Source organism: Lepisosteus platostomus, chromosome 21 (genome assembly GCF_059453375.1).
Source record: "Lepisosteus platostomus isolate fLepPlt1 chromosome 21, fLepPlt1.hap1, whole genome shotgun sequence".
Classification (NCBI taxonomy): domain Eukaryota; kingdom Metazoa; phylum Chordata; class Actinopteri; order Semionotiformes; family Lepisosteidae; genus Lepisosteus; species Lepisosteus platostomus.
Genome location: NC_142631.1, coordinates 3,685,165 through 3,704,405, shown reverse-complemented (window position 1 = coordinate 3,704,405; position 19,241 = coordinate 3,685,165). Strand labels below are relative to the sequence as shown.

General features: G+C 46.5%; 1 protein-coding gene across 6 annotated transcripts in view; it reads left to right on the top strand.

The window, feature by feature from the left end:
- The window catches only part of urm1 (ubiquitin related modifier 1), a 36,295-nt gene that overhangs the window by 6,721 nt on the left and 10,333 nt on the right, over window positions 1-19,241 (top strand). For 2 of the 6 annotated variants that reach the window (XM_088615563.1, XM_088615562.1), the window contains 5 exons: window positions 738-808; window positions 8,395-8,484; window positions 14,023-14,104; window positions 16,338-16,386; window positions 17,867-19,020. In XM_088615563.1, coding sequence (XP_088471689.1) covers window positions 738-808; window positions 8,395-8,484; window positions 14,023-14,104; window positions 16,338-16,386; window positions 17,867-17,935 — 361 coding nt within the window. In that variant the 3' untranslated portion in view covers window positions 17,936-19,020. Of the gene's footprint in view, window positions 1-737; window positions 809-837; window positions 4,932-5,617; window positions 5,665-8,300; window positions 8,485-14,022; window positions 14,105-16,337; window positions 16,387-17,866; window positions 19,021-19,241 lie in introns of those variants that run through there. The other 4 variants (XM_088615566.1, XM_088615564.1, XM_088615565.1 and 1 more) reach the window with 3 other exon arrangements.

Sequence of the window (19,241 nt, the reverse complement as noted above, 5' to 3'; positions counted from 1 at the left end):
ATAAAGTGGGGGTACAAAGCAGGACAAACAGTAACAGATAAGAGCAGGCCATTTGGTTCAGTAGTCAGTGGACAATTGATTCGGGGTTTCTTATCCAGCTGTTCCTTGAAAAAGCCGGAGTATTGGCTTCAGCAATGCACTTCTTTCTGACCCGCACAAAAAGTTGTAAAGAAACGCCTCCCATCCTCCGTTTAAATTCACTTCAGTGGAGCTTGTCCCCATGTCCCCTGGTTGGCGTTTTCGCTGCTCGTAGGTCATGTACACTCGCCTGTCAGGCCATCTAATCGCAGACCAGAGGGGACACGTGAACATCCTGTTCTCGTGCCCTGTGCAGGGCCTGACGTCGACGATCACGCAGAAGGCTTGGAGTAAGGAGCAGTCTATGGGAACCCCCAGCCCTTGAGAATCGCCAGCACGAGCCCGAACTTGATCGTGTGGTTTAACTTTCTTTTTTCGACGCATAAAAAAGAAAGTGAAGAGAGATTCCATAATCCTTTGCCCCTTAAGTATTATTGTAATACATTCCGGCTCTCCTTTTGAGAAAAAGAGGCGTGAATTTCGGCCGTATCCCCAGGGCTCAGCATATGCAGTCCTGTTGGCGTGCTCGAATTATGCTCAGTGTGTGCATGTTTCATGTCCTGGTTGGTTTCATAAGAAGTCATGTACGCTTTGGAATCGCACAATTGGAAATTACATTCGCCAGTCGTCCATAAATCCATTTTTTGTTTTCTTCTCAGAGGTGGCGCGGAGCTGCTGTTTGATGGGGTGAAGAATCACCACGTGACGCTGCCGAGCCAGTCTGAGCCCTGTGAGTAATGTTTCCTCGAGATTCTGTTGGTAGAGTACTGACATGGTGACAACACTGTCACACAGTGAAGACGTGACTTGGAGATCTGTATGCGTCAGAAGCAAGGTACCTGTTCTGTGATTGTAACAGAATCTTTGAGCACGTAATAGTGGTAAACACTAGGATGTACTCCTGGGTCTTTGAAAATCAAAAAACCGAAAGACGAAAATATGTACTGTGCTGTATACATGTAGTAATTAAATGTGTCCGGAACACCTATTTGTCCTGGGTTTGTCCAGTGGTAAATCATGTGCTATGTAAATCATTTAATTGCTAAGATCCCCAACATCTAATCCAGCTGCATCTTGAAAGTTCCCCAGCTATCAATTTCAATGACCTGTGCAGTGTAACCCTGCCCGTGCAAAGACACGCACCCCATTTTGGGTTCTGATTCCCACCCGCGACCCCGGTTCACTGATGCAGATAACTGACGTGGAAGTGCTCTCTCCCTTCCCTTCTCGGAGTGGAGTGTCCCGAAAAGCTCAATATAAGCGTAAGGAATTATTAACCCCTTCAGCTCCTTTCCAGTCTGCAGTCTTAAGATAAAAACGGTCATCTTCCAAACTTCCCCCCCCTCTCCAGAGGGGGGCTTTTTCGGGGTTGTTATTTTTCTGTCCACTTAAATGAAAGTGGAGAGCGCGGATATCTCCGGGCTGTATCTACCCACCAGCGTCCACCAGGAAATTAAGCGCTGGTCTTCAGGAAATGAGTCGCTTGAGTGTTGCTTCAAGCACAGACATGTACAGTATGTACGCGCTGATAAGAAGCCTCTTGCCGATGTGACAAAAAACCGAGACATTTATGGACCTGATTGTTCCGTGAACGGGAGAGCGACTGTGTGCGAAGGATTTAGAACGAAGGGCAGCTCTGTCCTATGTGGACAGCTCCGAGCGGCCTGTTTTTCCTTCTCTCGTTTCATCGTTCTCAGCAAACACACTGACACACAGCCCTGAAGTGCCAGATTGATTGGTGCTTGGAGAGTGGTGCCTCGGACCAGACAGGAGCTGTAGCCTGTTCACACTATTTAGAACCTTGTATCATCAGGGTTAAAGGAAACCGTGAGGGTGGGGGAAAATTATTTTTGCGGGTTTCTCTTTCACGTTGTGCTTCGGATATTTTGTTGCACAAGCCTTGATCCTGTCCCCGAAGATCAAACTGTTGTGCTGTCGTAAAATATGTGGCCACTTTTTTTTTTTTGGTCTGTGTGAAAAGATTTGATTCCCCCCAGCGCTGGCCACCCGTACCCCACCGACGTCTGAATTTCGAGATCTCGGCTGGCATTTTTTTTTTAACAGCCTTTCCCTCTCCCTCGAAGGGCTCCCGAAAAGGTGCAGCCGCATCTGAAATTTCTTTCTGGCTGTTCATTCCAAAAAAAAAAAGGTCCTTTGATTGCACAAGTGGTGCCGGGCGCCAGCCATTTAGAAGGAGGCGTCCAGAAGCAAAATGCTGACATTCAGCAAAGCTCTGTTTGAGGGCACTGTGGGAAACTGTGGCCTGTCCACTCTTCCTGAGGTCAGTGGAGCCAGGAGTGCCTTTTTATCTGCCTTCCTGTGTTAGGAGGTTTTTTTTTTCTCCCCCCAACACACACACGCAAAAAAAAAAAAACGCAGCTCATCAGATATTTTGCGCTGATGACTTCATTAAATATCGTCGCTTTGCGCCCCCACCCCCCCCCCAGGCAGGTGTGCCAGCGGGGCAGGAGCAGGGGAGCGGGGGTGTGCGTGCCCTCTTCACCTCTGAGGCCGGAAAAAGAGCAAGGTTCTCGCTGCTTGGCGATGGGGGGGAAAAAACACACACACACACACACAAATAATAATCATAAGGGAAAAAAAAGTTTGGAGTCCCCCCCCTCAACCCCCTTCCGCACTCTCCCTTTCCCAGCTTTTTTTCTTTTCCTGACCTCATTGAGATGCCTTTCACACACTCCACAGCGCCAGCTGTTCCTCTGTGTGGCCGCCCAACACAGGCACTGTTTGCCCATCTCAGGCGCTCCGTCGCAAATCGTATTTAAAAAGGAGCTGCCGCCCCCCTCCTCCGTTTCCACCCAATTTAACAATAGGCCCCAGCTCCCTCCCAACATCTGTGAGCCTCCTTCTGCTGGCCCATTCTTCCCCTAACTGCTCCATTATTGCCAGGCATTCACTTGTAAATGGCGTCAGTGATACTGCTGATGGGTCTTTTATACCCAGCTCCAGGGTCAGAGGAAAGGTAGGCACTGGGGGGGGGAGGTGTGTGGACGCATTCGGGCGCTTGGACGGTGCTGCGGGGACAATTGTGTCAAAGACTTAAATCCTTCTCGGAGCACTGGGAGGGCAAGCCAGCGGTCCTCTCTCTCTCTCTCCCCCCACTCCCCGGCTTCCCACACGCCGTCGGCAGTGGGCTTCGGCTCTGCCCCCTCCAGCTTTTTTGCGCCCTCCGGTGCTATTTTTGCCCCGGTGGACGTGGTGGTCCCTGTGTGGCCAGAGGCCTGCAGAGTGGTGGGGCGGGGAGGGCATGGTCTTGCTTGTGGTCTCCCTCGACCGCGAGAAAGCGGGTTCTGTGACTCGGCGCTTCAAGAAAGGGGGCGATCAGGACAGATGTTGATCACCTATCTTCAGTCCTCTGGGTTAGGTGTGTCCTCCTGTCTTCCTGCGGACACGGGGCGCTGCTAGTTGGCAATATTCCATCATGTGAAACAGCCCCTCCTAAACCATCCCAAGTTATTTATTTTTCCCCCCCATAAGCCTGCCTCTTGATAACATCTGAAAGGTTCATCTCGGGAGAACATGAGCGATGGGCTTGGTTCTCAGTGGAAAAAAACGGTCACTCCCAGCTTCTACACATCTGCAGGTACGGGAGAAATAAACTTGTGCCAGTGGCTCTCGTTTGGAATTCTGCATGACAGGATCAAGCTCGGCTCTCGAAATATATATTTTTTTAATCCCATGATTCTAGTAAAAGGCACAAGCGGCGAATACGAAATGTATCGCCAAGAAGAGTTTCATCTCCCAAAAGCCTCTGGGGGGGAAAAATGGCGTCCATACGTGCTCTGATGCGGCAGTCTTGAATTATAGGAATTTGATTCCAATTTTTTTTTTTTTAATTGAAAAGGGAAGAGGGTTTTAAGCTTGTGGCTAGTGGGATTTTGGAAGAGTAAAACGCAGCCTATTATGGGTTACTCAGATATTTTGCTTCTGCGCACGGTGCTTAGGCCTGGACACAGACCGCTGCCACACAGATTGAGAATATGAATTTATGTATCCATACCGTGAAAGGCCATTGTATCGGACTCATGGCTTTTTAACCTGGTGGGAAAGGGTGGCTGAGAAAGAGATTATCTGACATTTTACCTTCTGTCCTAACCCCCCCCAACGAAACCACAGCACCCAACAAAAGAGGTCGCCTCCGTGGCGATGGGGTCTCCACGGCAACCCCTCGACAATGGGTGACCGCCAGGGGGAATGTGGGAAGGGGAACTGGGAGACTGACCTTGGCCGATCGCTGGACAGAATGGTCAGTGATAAATGACCGGCTGTTGATCAGGGGGCAGTTACCTTCCCTGGGAAATGAGGAGCACAGAGGGGAGTGTATGGCGGGGGGGGGGGGAGGGTTGATGGTGGATGGTCTGCATAATTAGAGATGAGGTCTTTCTTTCCAACCTCTTGGTGATTAATGACCACCTCATGGTTCCCCTTCCCCCCCCTCCCTTACCAAAACGTCCTCCTGCCTTCCTCTAGATACCAGGCGAGAGCCCCATTTTGAGAAAGAGAAAGACGAAGGCCTGGAAAAGAAGAATGATCATAAAGCCAGAGAAAATAACGTTTCCAGATGTTCTCTCACTGTCGTGAAACCCGCCGGCTGTACCGCCATGGTTATCTCCCTCTTGCACCAGTGCTATCCCATCCTGCATTGCAGCCGCATGACGCATGCTGTTGGGCGGACCCGGCAGCTACAGTGCGCAGTGCGTGTCGGGAGCGCAGGGCATTGCAGAGATGCCGGGGGGGGGGGGGGGAGAGAGAGAAAAATCACGCCCCGTCCCCTTGCGTCTGCGGAATGGGAGATGTGGCGATGGCGGCGGAGTCCGGGAGTCGGAGCAAAAAAAATGGTCAGATGACGAGGTTGTCCAGTTTTGACGGCGTTATGTTTCAAGCCTTAAAAAAAAAAAGGCATTCATTGCCAGCTCCTGTGTGCTAAGGAGATGTACTGTTATTCTTAACATCAACAGTACAATAACCTGAGCGAGCAACCTGCCAGATTTGCAGACAGCTTTTAAAACATAGCATAACCACATTAAAGAGCCAGATACTTAAGATACAACAGGTCAATTCAGGCATTCGGTATTTTCCTGGGTCAGTGGTATTACCCCAGGAAAAGCCTGATTTCATATTTCCGTTGAATATCTTCAGGACAGGCATGATTTGTGTACTTAACAATGTTTTGCCTAAGTAAACAAAAAAATCTGAAAACGTTGAAATGATACTTTTAGCAAAACTCCATGAAATGGAGTATTTTTTGAAAGAGCATTTCTTGCATGAGCTGATGTATTATAAGGCAATTCAGAAGGGGAGCCCCCATAGTTTTAGTGCAGTGGAACAGCAGAAATGCTGTTTGTCTCAGACAGAGCACTGAATACCTCTGGTCTCTTTTATGTGCCAGTACTGCATCCAGAAGGCCACCTTGAGACGTTTTGAGTCTTTCCCAGTTACGCATTTATGAGAGACCAATTTGAAGTGAGGCCGAAATTTGGCCGATTGGTGGACTGCTCAAAGAATTTGTAACTTTTCTTTGTAGTTCGAGCCTCGGAGCTGCATCAGCACGCGAAGGCTGCAAAGGAACAGGTAAAGGTTTCTTCCCCCGCTGAAAAGAGCAGAAAAGAAACGGTGCGTTTCGGCTGTGGAGTCTTCTATGGTCTCACCCAAGGGAGGCTCCACAGCTGAATTGTTTCCGTCTGTGCTCTGCTGACTCTTCTGTAAGGCTGCCTTCATGCGATGAGAAAGGAGAAGCAGCCAGTTGGCCCATCTTGCTAGTTGGGTGGCTAGAGACTCAACAGTCCAAGAGTCCCATCATTACAGTGCTTCTTAGCCTGGTACACAGGTCAGAGGTTGTCCAGTTTTGACGGCGTTATGTTTCAAGCCTTAAAAGAAAAGGGCATTAATTGTCTCAATACTTCATATTGTCTCAATACTTTATTTGTCATTCTAGTTACACAGGTGCATAGTATAGTGAAAAGGGTTTCTCATTATATAAATCAATACTCCCAGGTGCAGTATATAAATAGAACAGAAGATAAGACAATAGACAATAACATAATAACAATGAGAGTGTCATAACAGATCATCAAAACTGTGCGAATACGCAAACAGAGAAAGAATACAACAGGACAAAAACAGTGCAAAAGTAACTAATACAGTTTTAAGTACAATTCGGCTTACATTCAGTTGTCATGTGTGTAGTGGTGTAGGAGTACAGTTGTTGTGGGTACAGGAAGAAGTGAGGAGAGATCATAGTATGATGGGAGGGAGTGGGGGCGTCACCAGCTTGACGGCTCTGGGGAAGAAGCTATTTTGGAGTCTAGTTAATTAATTAATTGCTAGCTGCTGTGTGCTAAGGAGATGTACTGTTATTCTTGACTTCAGTAACTTGAGCAAGCAACCCACCAGAGTTGCGGACAGCTTTTAAAACATAACATAACCACATAAAGAGCCAGATACTTAAGATACAACAGGCCAATTCAAGCATTCTGTGTTTTCAGTGGAATCACCCCAGGAAAAGCCTGATTTCGTATTTCCTTTTAATATCCTCAGGCCAGGCACACAGGTGTACCTGAGCAGTAGTAGCTGTGCAGCTATCCAGTGCACTGCTCATCTAGAACTGCCTAGGCTCCACCCCCTGCCCCGCCCCCTCCCTCCAGAGAGAGACCACTGTACCCCTGGGAATCCCCTGTGTCCGGATTACCAGGATGGATTATCAGTGCTGTGCGCCTGAGCGCCGTCATCAGTTCCGCCCGTCCGTGTGACATTCCCAGACCCCGAGCCGGGATTCGGAATGGGCTACCCCCCCGTAATGCGATCGCTTCCTAAATTGTTTTGGGTTTTTTTTTTTGCACTGTTGTGTTTGACCACGAAGGTCAGTTGTAAGGTATAGGGTGGGGGGGAGGGAGGGAATATCTCTGAGACTTCCCTTTTTTTAACGTAGTTGCTTCTAACCCGCAAAAATAATTGTAAATTAGCTGCCGAAAGAAGTAGTGCAAATTTTAGCTTAAAAAAGTGGCGCGTTGTCCTGTCAGATGCCACGCTTCTTACATTTAGAAATGTGTATTGCAGGCTAGTTCTATTATACTTGATTCTAGCCGCCTTATTCTACATTTAATTTGGCAACACAAGAACAGAAGAAATTATTAGACAAAAGGGGAGGTCTTTTTGGTCTATCTAACATGTTTTAATGCTAATAGGTAATGGGTCCAAGGATCTGACCCGGGCATTTCTTAAAGCCAGGGTGCAGGCTTCAATAACATTGAAGGCTAAAAAGATTCACTTTTTTTTTTTCCATCCCGTCAGTGAAGGGCATTCCTAAAATCCCAGGCACGCACCTGGTCGAACTTCTCCGGGCCTGCGCCAGAGAAGACGTGTCTCAGTCCGGCACGCATGAAAAGTGAAGCAGGAAGACCGAACTGAGAAACGAGGCACAGACCCAATTGAGAAATACACTGACCGAGGGCAGCCGATGATGGCCGTGGCCCTGGTGTTAACCTTTATTGATCTCCCATGTGTGGAAATCCTTTTAGCTCACTTTCTCCTGCTCTTGTGCACGGCCACCACATGGTAACAAGACTATGAATGTCTCTCCATTGGAAAGTAGGGGGAGGGACGATGAGCACATTTGGAATGCTGTGTTTTTTTTTTCTGTCTGACTTGCTCAATGAAAATAAAAGGGACCACAAGCAGATGCAACAGGAAAAAAATGTATAAGAAGGTCTCATAACCTTTGATAAAAACATATAGTTCCAAGTCTGCTTTATTGATTCAGTCTTAGTCATTCAGTGCTAGTTTTTCAACTCAGACTGAATCAGCTGCTCACAATGCGTTGTGGCGTATGTGCTGTGACCCTACCTGATGATGCTCTGGTCTTTCTTGTTTAACTCCTCTCCTCGAAGCCATTGTTCTGCAGACGTCTTAGGATTGTAGGAAAGGTTCTGAAATGAGCGGAGGTGAGGAGGACATTTGACTCATCGTGCTCGTTTGGTTACTAGTAACTTGTTGTCCTAAAGATCTCAGCCCAGTGCTTCTTGCATGCAGCTTGTCCGAGCAGTCCAGTGGTTCTTTCAGGCTTTTGGACACCTGTATCAAGTCCTCTGTGTAATCTTCTTCATACAAGGCTGAATCCGTGAATGATTTTTTTGTGATTGCCCTATGTTGATTTTTTTTTTTCTTGAGCGGCCAGTATCCTTTTTTGTATTTTTTATATGTCCACCAAGATTGTTGGCCGTCTCGTAAACGAGGCTCCTCGAGATCATCAGCCGATGGGGACCTATGGGAGGATAAAGGTGTCTGTAATTGGCTATCTGTCAGGTCATGCCGAGCTCAGGCAGAAAGAAGACGGGAAGAGACAGGTTCCTGCGGAGCCCGGAACGGAGGACTCAGGGTTAACAACATTATTAGGTGAGATAACAAGAAGGACTTTGAACTTGCACAGCTGTGGGAAATACACCCCCAGAGCTTGAATAGTCCCTGTTCTGTATTGGGATTTCCGCCAACAGCGAGTACTTATACAGTGTAGTACTGTATTTATTTTCCTGCTGTTGTGCTCATAGATTTTTTGTTTTCTGCGACAACTCAATCCTTGTTTTCTGGAATTAGGATGACATTAAACACGGCAGCGTAATGTAGGATTTGTCTTAGCTATATGTAGGGGACGAATAGGTGCTGGGTGGCTGACTGTCAATTTAGGGATAATGAAAAGCAAATGGCACTATCCAGGAACTGCTGTCCGTAGTGAGGGTTTAAGATAAGATCAGATCACTTTATTGGGCAGATACATTTTTTTGCATTAGGAATCTGTCTTTGCGCAGACCCGAGCTTGCTCTCCATGAGACACACAGACAGGGTGAGAAGCTGGGGGTCAGAGCGCAGGGTCAGCCATTTATACGGCACCCCTGGAGCAGCTGGGGTGAAGGGCCTGGCTCAGGGGCCCAACGGAGTAGGATTCCTCTGCCGGCCGCGGGATTTGAACCAGCAACCTCCAAGCCACAGGCGCAGATCCTGAGCCACAGAGCCCCCGCTCCGCTCACGCCCAACGGCCTATCGCTCAGCTCCTTGTGTTTGCGCACCCCAGGAATCGAAACGGAGGGCGCTAGCTGGCGCTTTGCTGGGAACTCCTGTAAGTTAAAAGAGGAGGTAGCTGCTGGGGACGACTGTAAGTCGCTAAACGGCACAGGTCAGGAAGACACCAATGACGGCTGTAAAACTCTTTGCCACTTTGCTCTTTCTCAGCATTGCACGAGCCGTGCACAGAGGACGAGACATCTGTCAGAAGTCAAAATGGACACAGCGCCGTGTTATCAAAGCATTCATTAGACAGCGCTCCAGGTTGCGGCGATGGTTCATTAGCATGCAATTAAACACATAACACAACTCTGATTGTTACTATGAAGCGGTGCGTCCCGGTGACAAAAACGCATTAATGCTGAATTGTAGCGGGACTCGCTGCCTTGGACTTCCTATTCGGCTGTGGCGGTCGGATCCGTTTTCCCGCAACTCCTGTGGGTTGCGAGCAGGGACCGGACGGCACCCTAGATCGGCCCGCGTAGGATTAACATGGGTCAATTAACATGGGTTAATCCACCCCCCCTTTTGTGAAGTCAAAGCGAATGGGCTTGCGATTCAGCGCCTTTCTCTAATACACCGTCTGAAAATGAATTATAGAAGAAGGTCACCGAAAGCTGGGGTAGCGAACCGCAGACTGTGTGGAAGAAGGAGGCTCGCACAAAGCATAGCCCAAACACCCCCCACCGGCTCTGCCTCCTTTTCTATTCATGACTGGGTTCTCAGTGTTGCTCTTACATAAATTCACCTCCCCCCCCCGTCTCGTAATGCCACAACGCAGCCAGATGTTCGTTTTTAGGTTGGCGTAAGTCAGTCTAGGCTGGCACCAGCCTGCCCCGACGCCACCATGCGCCGCGAGAGGACGGGAGAGGGTGGGTGCGAGCCAGGGACCCGGCCCGCGCTCCACCCCCTTAAAAACACACACACACACACACACACACACACACACACACACACACACACCTCCCTCCTCTCCCCGAGCCGAGAACAGGAATCAATTGTGAGAGGGACAGCAGAAGGGGGCTGTCTTCCCTTCCTTCGTTCACGCCATTCCTTCTCTCTCCGTCTCTCTCTCTTTCCGTCCGCACCCCCGAGGAGCAAACTGGCTGGAACCGGCAGGAAAGGCTCGTGGCTGCTGGTGGGGTGGCGGTGGTGGCGGTGGTGGATGGGGGGGGCACCCGCGGATGCAGGCAGCCGCAGTATCAGCCTCACTCCTGCCCGCCAGTGCAGGGAGAGAGGGTGCGCTACACACACTGATGCGGATGCGCCGGAGACGGGAGAGAGGGGGCCTGTCTGCGGTGTGCACGCCCGTTGCGAGGCCCCGACTGTGGCTTGTGCGCTCCTCTCCGCCTGCTGCGCGCTGCTGGCTCTGCCGCAGGGCTCTCCGTGAGGCTGCCCCCCTTGTATACAGGCGCACCAACACGAGCGCTCCGAGTGTCCGCAATCAAGAACGTGCACCATTCTAGTGAGCCGGGCTAAAAACGACCTGGTCCTGCTGCATCGGGCTTCAAATCTAGTCTTGCTCGTTCTAGGCGCGCAAATCCGTTCATAACCGCTTCGGACAATCATTCTCTTGATGCGGCGTGATGGGTGGTGCCGTCCTTTCGTTTTGCACGTTCGGCTGTCGCTTGCGGGGGGGGGGGGGGGTTTATTTCCTCCTTCCCGAGGAAGAGGAAGGTGGGGATCTCCAGGGATGAGCAGTGGGACATCCACATGTGTCGACGCGGTGGGCGATTTAGCTAGATAACAGTCATTAGACGAGAAGCATCCTTTCAAAAACTGCAAGAAGACAGCACCTGGATTCTAATTCTGAGTTAGGTTTCCTGTGATATAGCGATTCCAGACAACTTCCACATTCCTTATTTACTGACTGGTGGCCCTGCGCACTGATCCTGAGCTTTATGCTTTCTGCACAGCCTCATGGAAACTGGAGAGAGTCACCCCAGCCTTGAAAGGACAGGCTCTGATGATTGCGCCGCTGGTCTGTTTGAGGACATGTTCACTGTTCACCACTTCCGCTAAATGCAGCATTGCACGAGTATCACGGCTTTTGAACACTACAGACAATTGTTCTCCATACTGTGTTTGGAAAGGGTCCCGGCCCACCTGTCCCTTCTTATTGCCAGTAGCTAAGTGATCCCAGCCTTTCCCTGAAGGAATGGCGGGATATCAACTTCAACCACGGGGCATGCCACGCTCCAGACTTGCGCCTTCCCTGGGGTGAAGAAATGCCTCTCGTTCTCAGTTTTCAATAATGTTTTCGCTAATGCATTTTGTCTGGCTGCTCGTCTGCGAGAAACGTTGCCCGGAGAATGGGATGCCAGCTAGCATCTGACTGGGTCATCGTGAGGGACCTCCTGAAAGTCAGAGAGGGTCAGCCCGCTGGTCTGGGCCGTCGCCTTCAGACTTTTAAGGGCTACAGCCCAGGCACTTTCCACACAATCAGCAGAATGACTGCAGCTCACCTCCCGCATGAAAATGATTGCCTTGCCTGGAGGCCATCAAGGTGTAACGTGGACGGCCGAGAGATGCAGTTGCCGTCTTCTGTGGGCTACAGAGTATCTGAGGCGGCAGCGAGAGTGGAAGAGAGACGGAAGACCACAGGTAGAGGCGTCGCAAGTGAGCATTCTTGCTGACTGATGTGTTCAAGCAAGCCAGTGAAAGTGTGACGTGGGGAGACACCTCCTTTAGCACAGGAACGCCTGTGATGCAGACTGCAGGCACAGTGCCGCTCGGAGAGCAACATCGACAGGCGGCAGTGCTTCTGGTGCTGCGGGTGAATTTTGTGAAGTGCCAGTTTGCCAGCAGGAAAATGTACGACCAAGGATGATCATGGGGCAGTTTGAGGAAGAACACAGTTGAGTTAACACGATCAGCTGATCTGAGTCCAACAGAACATCTGTGGGACCAATTCCCTAATGCCATCAACAGAACTAAACTGTCTGGCTTAGAAACTAGTTGATGGATAGAAAACAGAAATTACTAGGGTTCAAATCTGGGAGTTGTAATTAGTGGAGTACCACAGACGTATGTGTTAGGATCACTAAAAGGCCTCCTTTTTTATACATTGTCTAGGATCTCGTTTAGCTGACTGTACAGATGTTACCAAAACAGTAGGTTTAACAAACACTATAAAAGTTGCAAAGAAAAGTCCGAAGGATTTAGACATTTATTGTTGTGTGCTGAGAACAGCAACTGTAAAGACAGAAAGGGAATCGAAGCTTGAATAAGGTACCTTTGGGGGGAAAAAACAAAGGTGTTAATATTGATACATTTTCTTCATCTAGACAATGTGGGGAAACGATATAAACGGACAGTCGGAGTTTTGAGTTATTGGCCTTCGGGATTTGAAAGTCCTGCCAGGAGAAAACTATGAACGCTAAAACGGGGTTTCAAAAAGGAGGAGTGGAAGATTTCAAGTGAGCAAGTTGCTCTCCCGAAGAGGCGAAGATCTGAGCAGTGGGCTTCAATAAATGGGCTCTTCTTTTATTTAGACACAAAAAAAACACAATTTCAGGCCACGAAGGTGTAGAATATTAATAAAATGAATTTTAATCAAAAACTCTGCAATGTACTCTTCAGACCTCATTTAGTATAATGTGTTCTGCTTTTGTCACAGTGATACAGAAATGTGGACTTTGCTGACCTGACATCAGAAAATAACCACATACCTTTCCAGGCTCAAAGGAATGCCCATCATTGACAGGTTAAAAGAACCAAATCTTTTTGGTCCAGGCAGAGAAGACAATGATGGGACCTGATGGTTTTGAAATCGTTACCCCCATCTTCTTCTCAGACAAGGCTGGGTGACATCTTTGGATCAGTTAGCTACAAACCAAGCCAGACAAAGTGCATAGGCTGAAGAGCCTCTTCTATTTGAGAAATTCGTATTCGTACGCCATGGCCCGTACGTCTCCACCTTTCTGCAGTGACACAAGAATTGCAGCCACGCATCCCACAGCAGTCTGACTGAGGCTGACCAGGGCTGTGTGTCACTGCGCTCCGGGGTTGTGTTAATACGCAGAGAAGTCGCACCCAGCCTTTGTAATGTTTTCAGTGTTTCAGATTTTCTGCTGTAATCTATCATGATTTTTCTTCTCCATTTCTTTATTTATCTTGTAATAATATTCTCACGCCTGAAGAAGGCTCCATGGCCGAAACATTATGTTTTCTTTTCAGCATGGAATAAACCTATTACTTGTTCCTTATTATGTAAAAGTATTTGATATCTGAATTTAGCATATTTGATTACATTCATTAAACCTTGGTGTTGTGTTGCTTGTATAGTAATGAGCTACAAATGCATTGTTAATTTTAGATGCCCAATTGTGACTGTGTAATACCTGTTTTTTTACTATTGGAGTATGTTTCCTTTTATAAGGTAATTAAAACCATTACACATGATGTGGAGCTTCTGAATCGTCTTTCATAAGACTACGCAATTTGTCCGTTGGTTTCATTTATTGGAACTTTGCATCAGTTAAGATGGAAGTAAATGAAAACTTGATTTCAAAATGCCTAGGCACCCGTTTCCCATTCCTAGCTAAGGGCTGTTACACAGGATTGTATTTTAATGATTTGTTGAGCTACTTTGATTTAAAAAATAAATGTTGGTGTCTTTGGAACATTTTTATTGCTTAAACATTTCTCCTGGGTTTCAAGCTGTTTTTAACTTTTACCTTTCAATTTCTAAAGATGTTGAAGCTTGCTGCTATATGTTTTTTTTTTAATGTCTTTTGAAATACTTGAACAAACAGCTGATTGAAATCTCGTATTGAATTTTAAAGGGCACCATGGGAGACCCGAATGAGAAGCCTGGTGGGATGTTATGCACAGACGGTCTTTATTCTTTGAAGTGTTTTCTGTGTTTTATAGGGAACATGAAGCAGTTACTCCTGTGGATCAAGGGAAACCTGTTGAAAGAGAGGCCTGAACTCTTCATACAAGGGGATACAGTGTAAGTACATATAAAATGAAACAATTTAACACCTGGATGGATGTGGTTTCATTTCTGATCTTTGCTGTATACATTTATCTTCCAGAACCAGTGCAATTCTTTCACGATTCCTACTTTATTTGTTACACAAAAGTGGCTCTAGAAATTTGTAATCCATCCCAATGCTGTTTCACAAGTAAAAAAACCTACTTCTGCCGGGCTTCCGAAACAGTGTTCCGACTTCAGATGCAGCGTCGATAGGGCTTTGAAGGGTGTTTGACAAAACTTTCAGTTCATTGGACTTTTTATGGGTCGCCTTGAATGAATTTCATTCCCTTGAATGATTACCGAATTTTGCAGTCGCCCCCGAGTTGAAATGAATTTGAAGTCTCTGCAGGAGAATATTTGTCCACGCACAATTCCAAACTAAGCTGTGATAATTTTAATTTCTGTGTATTATTCATGTTGATTCTCCTTTGTCTATCATGCTGATGTGTCTTGGTGATCATCCCTTTTAAGCCCACGTTATACTGCCTCCCTGGTGTGTGCACTAGGACAGAAACAGTGGAGTTGTAGCAGAAGCCTCAGCCTCTCTGACGCGGTTTCAGTGTCTGATTAAACAGCGGTTTTCCCGGAGAGGCCCCGGATTGTGTCCGTGTAGGAGGGCTTTCCCCCTCTCCCGCTCGGAGACGCCCGCAGTGGGAATTCATCTCACCTCACTGACTCTCTTTCTCTCTCCTTCTGCCCTGTCCCCCCCCCCACACACACACACAGCGCCCACCCCTTAACCTTCAGCAAATGAAATGAAAAAAAAATGAAAATGCCACTTTACAGATTCTGCAAAAGGCAGAAGATGAGGCCGCGTTAGGTAGCTAAGAGATCTTGCTTCCAAGACCCTTCTGAGACACTTTTGCCTCTTTTCATCCTGTAACTGTGCACCGCAGATTCACCAAAGCTCACACACTCCGAAGCCAAGCCGCAGACGATTACAGCATGTAGGAGATCAAACAGGATTTCCTTCAGCTCTGATCATTAGCCGATATCGCCTACCCCCTCCTTTTTTTTATCCCCCTCTCCATTCTCTCTGCTTCGGTAGGAAGCTTGGCTCGAAATTAATAGAACAGATCAAATTTCCACAGCCAGTTTTTCTTTCTTCCTCCGCTGTGTAATTAAGTAATGGCACTCTGATGAGCAGGCATTGCCTTGCAGTAAGCGCTTAAAGAGTGGGAGAACCAGAAAAGGGACATATTGGGTCAGACGGCAGCCCCGTGCTGGTTGATTATGGGGTTTTTGTAGCCAGCATTGTTTTTCTTGAGCATCGATGTGTGTGATTGCATATATAAAATTTTTCTGGTGTTTTTTAATTGCATTGCATCCAATTAAAAAATGTTTTTCTCCCAACGCCCGAACGTGACTCTGAATTTACTGCGCTTTTATAGTTGGAGTTGAAAAATGAAGCCCAGCAGTTTTTGCTCAGTCAGGGGCTCCCTGCACCTCTCTGTCACTCTGAAGCAGAGCCTCCCTGATGTTATTACAAATGGGGTTTTTTTTTTCAGCCTACTTAACCTAGATTAAATTGTGGCAAGGTTTCTTTCCTTTGCAGGCAAAGAAATCTCTGCCAAGATCAAGTTTTGTGCTGACAGTTATTGCCAAGACAGTATAAGTGCTGTTTTCAAGCCAGCTCTTCATAGATCCTGCAGTGGGCTTTTTCTGGGCTGGGGTGGCACTGATGTGATGTGATGTTATGAGTAAGAAATCCTTTTGACGCTGCTCTGAACAGCGCAATTTATTTGGGTTTGTTTTTAAAAAAAACCCAGCTACAGCTTTGAATGTATCTGGGTATCCTTGCAATTTCTGATAGGTTAGGAAAAAATGTCAACTTTAACACAGGAAAAGTTGACATAGCAGGTTATCTGCAAGCTGCTATTTTTTCGTTTGTTTTCACCTCATACTCCCGATACTGTTGATGAAAGCAGACTGCGCAGCATTAAATTCCATTAAACAACAAAAGCGGTATCTGTTTACGATGCATGTCGGCTTAAGAAAATTATGCCGTGCTAAGACGTCTTATCATTTAATGATTCGGTTTTGTTTTCTTAAAGGCCCCTTGCACGAACCCCCTGCTAAGCCACTTCTTTTTTCAAGATTTTCCTGAAATCCGTGTAATATGCCCAATACCTTGATATTGGATTAAGAGATTATCATGCCTTCAGTCGGTTGCTGATGTACAATGCGTTGTGCTTTTTTTTTCTAGGAGACCTGGCATTCTGGTGCTCATTAACGATGCAGATTGGGAACTGATGGTTAGTAGTCTTTTGCAGTTTTTTCTTACACAAACGCCTTTTTTTTTGCTAGTGACGTTATGTGCGTCCCTACAAGAGCTCGCAGAATTGGTCCAGGCTTGACTAGTTACCTCCCTGAGTCGGCTGCTGAGTTAATGTATCTGTCCAGTAACCACGTAAAATTTGAATAGCACCTTGAGTTTTGCAAGGATGTTAAAGCCGTTACTTTCCTTTCTGGCTCAGTGAGCACTTTTGTCGGCACAACAGCTTATGGCAACTATAAGCGCTCTTCGCCCATTCTGTAACTTAAAAGGGGCCTACATTTGGAAGGACAATTTCCGGGTCGGAGATATGAAATGAATGGATGTTAGATCTTAAGATGTTAATTTGGCGATCCCAAAACCATCATCTTCAACTTCTGGCTCTGCGTGTCAGGCCACTCGACACATTAAAGCTACCACAGCCCTCTCAGTTGGTGGCAGCAGTTTCAAATTGAATGATCAGGGGCGCTGCTCTCGATTTAAATGAATTTGAAAGATTTTGGAACTTCCTGTTACCGTGAAGGTATGCAGGAAATAACGTGTCGAGGTGTAGCCATCTGCTGTTTGCGCACAGTACACCTTCCTGGGATAATTTATTTTGAATCTGTCGCTGATAAAATACCACCTTCATTCTTTCCATTGTGCTCCTTTCTTACAGAATTGGAAGGACACTGCTGACATTATTTCTGTGTTTTGTGCAGCTTGTTTTTTCTCTCGGCTAGGAGAATTAAAATCGCCAGACTTTGTCTCCGTCATCCACTTCTTAAATACTGTTTCTTCTGCTTAGTGAATTCATTTTCATAAGGGCCCAGTGTTCAAGCAGTGCCTAGCCTTCTTTGGCAAATGCCTACATGGCCAGACCAGAAGGCTCATTTGCTACTGCTGTAACATTACTGTTCAGATCCCTGCTTAAACCCAGTCGGTCAGCACACCTTGGCCAGTGGGGGGAGTCCCAACTAGTTCCCTCGTTGAGGAGATCTGCACTCTGCAGTGGGTTGCATATTCATTTATTTCTGCACATAACCCCCGGGTCCATAAAACCACAAGGGAGCTCTGTTGACTGGTTATTCCACTGCAAAATGACAAACTGTGTTGCTCCTCTCCCAAACTCTGCTGTATCAATAACAGCCAAGGTTGTTGTTATAGCAGAAACCACTATTTGGTGGGGTTGAAAAAAATTATCGATGTGCACAACATAAGATTGCGTTTTGATATGATTGCGATAGCGATATGCACAGTCGTGTATATTCCGGATCTCTTTTTTTCTATAGCAGAATAACACATCTCTAAGCATTTGTGTGGGCTCTTATTGTATTTTTTTTTATGCCGGTAAATCTGTTTTGTCTGAGTGTGCGCCTGGTGTAGATTATGCAAAAGGACTGTAACTTTCTCTGCAGATTACCGAAGAAATCTAAAAAAAAATGTTTTTTTGTGTGTGTGTGTGCATATTCCTCCTGTAGGGTGAGATGGATTACAGACTTCAGCACCAGGATAATGTGGTGTTCATATCCACACTGCACGGGGGTTAGGAGAGACCCGCAGAGTTGGAGCACAAAGGATTCCTGACCCATTCGCCAGGCGGCTAGGCATCTCTGTGCTTTTGTGTCAAACTAAACGGGCACTTTCCTCAGGAAAGACCCTCTCCCTTTAAAGAGCACTGTGGCCTTGCTTGTTAAATACATGAGTGATTTAACCCACTAAACGGCTGGATTAGGGGGGGGACATTTTGGGAAATTCGTTCGGAGAGTACTGTAGGATTAAAGGAAAGTATCCCCATATTGTGATCTTTAAATCAAGTAACCCACCCCCTCCTCCCCCAGTGTTAAAGAACTGGTTTTCTATAGGATCTTCCTGTACTGCAGAAATTTGGGAGAGTTCACTGTAGGGTGACACCTGCATCATCATCCTCGAAATGTAATATTGTTCTAGATTTTTGGCACAGGAAATTCTCTGTCTGCCTGAAAAAAAATCGGTTTGGTAACATCTCGATTTTTTATGTTTGTACAACTATGTGACACAGTCGATACAAATGGGCATCATTAAATAATAATTTAATGTGTGTTAACAGGTTTTTCCTCTAATGCTGTTTACAGTGTGCATGAAAGAAGCTATGTAATATCTTTAGTACCCTATTTAAACCTAAACACTTAAATTACTCTTTTCTATTAGTAAATTACATTTGAAAAACAAAAACTATTTTTCCGTTGTTGTTTAATTAGTAAACTGGAGTGTTCACCTTAGAGAGTGTTTCCTTTCGAATTCCCTATTTTAAATACATGTAGAAAAATAGTCATCCTTACTACAGGAAGTGTACCAGCGCAGAAAAGTCAGGCGACTCTGTTTTTGGTTTCTGTCGGTATCTGACCCGGTCCTTTGAAAGTTTCAAATATAACCAAAATAAATGAAACGGGATGTGAAATAAATAAGAGCAGACCACACGTTATATACACCCTGTAATACGAATTCTATCAATAAGCGTGCAGCCTTGCGAGCGCAGTGCTAACTGAAGGACATGAATGAATTGTGGATATGTATGTATTTTATCAGACGAAATTTCACAAGTCTGTCCAGCTCGCGGTGGCTTGTCTTATTTTAATAAAGCGTCTGTGACAAATGTCGTGTCTGCGAATCACCTTTACGTAACGGAGCATCTTCTGAGCTCTTATTGATAGCCGCGTCCATTTTTATGATTGTGTTCTGTTTTTTTTTTTTAGCTCAAGCTTGGAAAAGTGTGCTCGCTTTTACGTTTATAGAAAATGCATGTAGTACGAAGGCAGCAGACAGAAAAACGCACAGTATAGTGCTCACACCTAATATGTTAGAAGGATCTGGCTC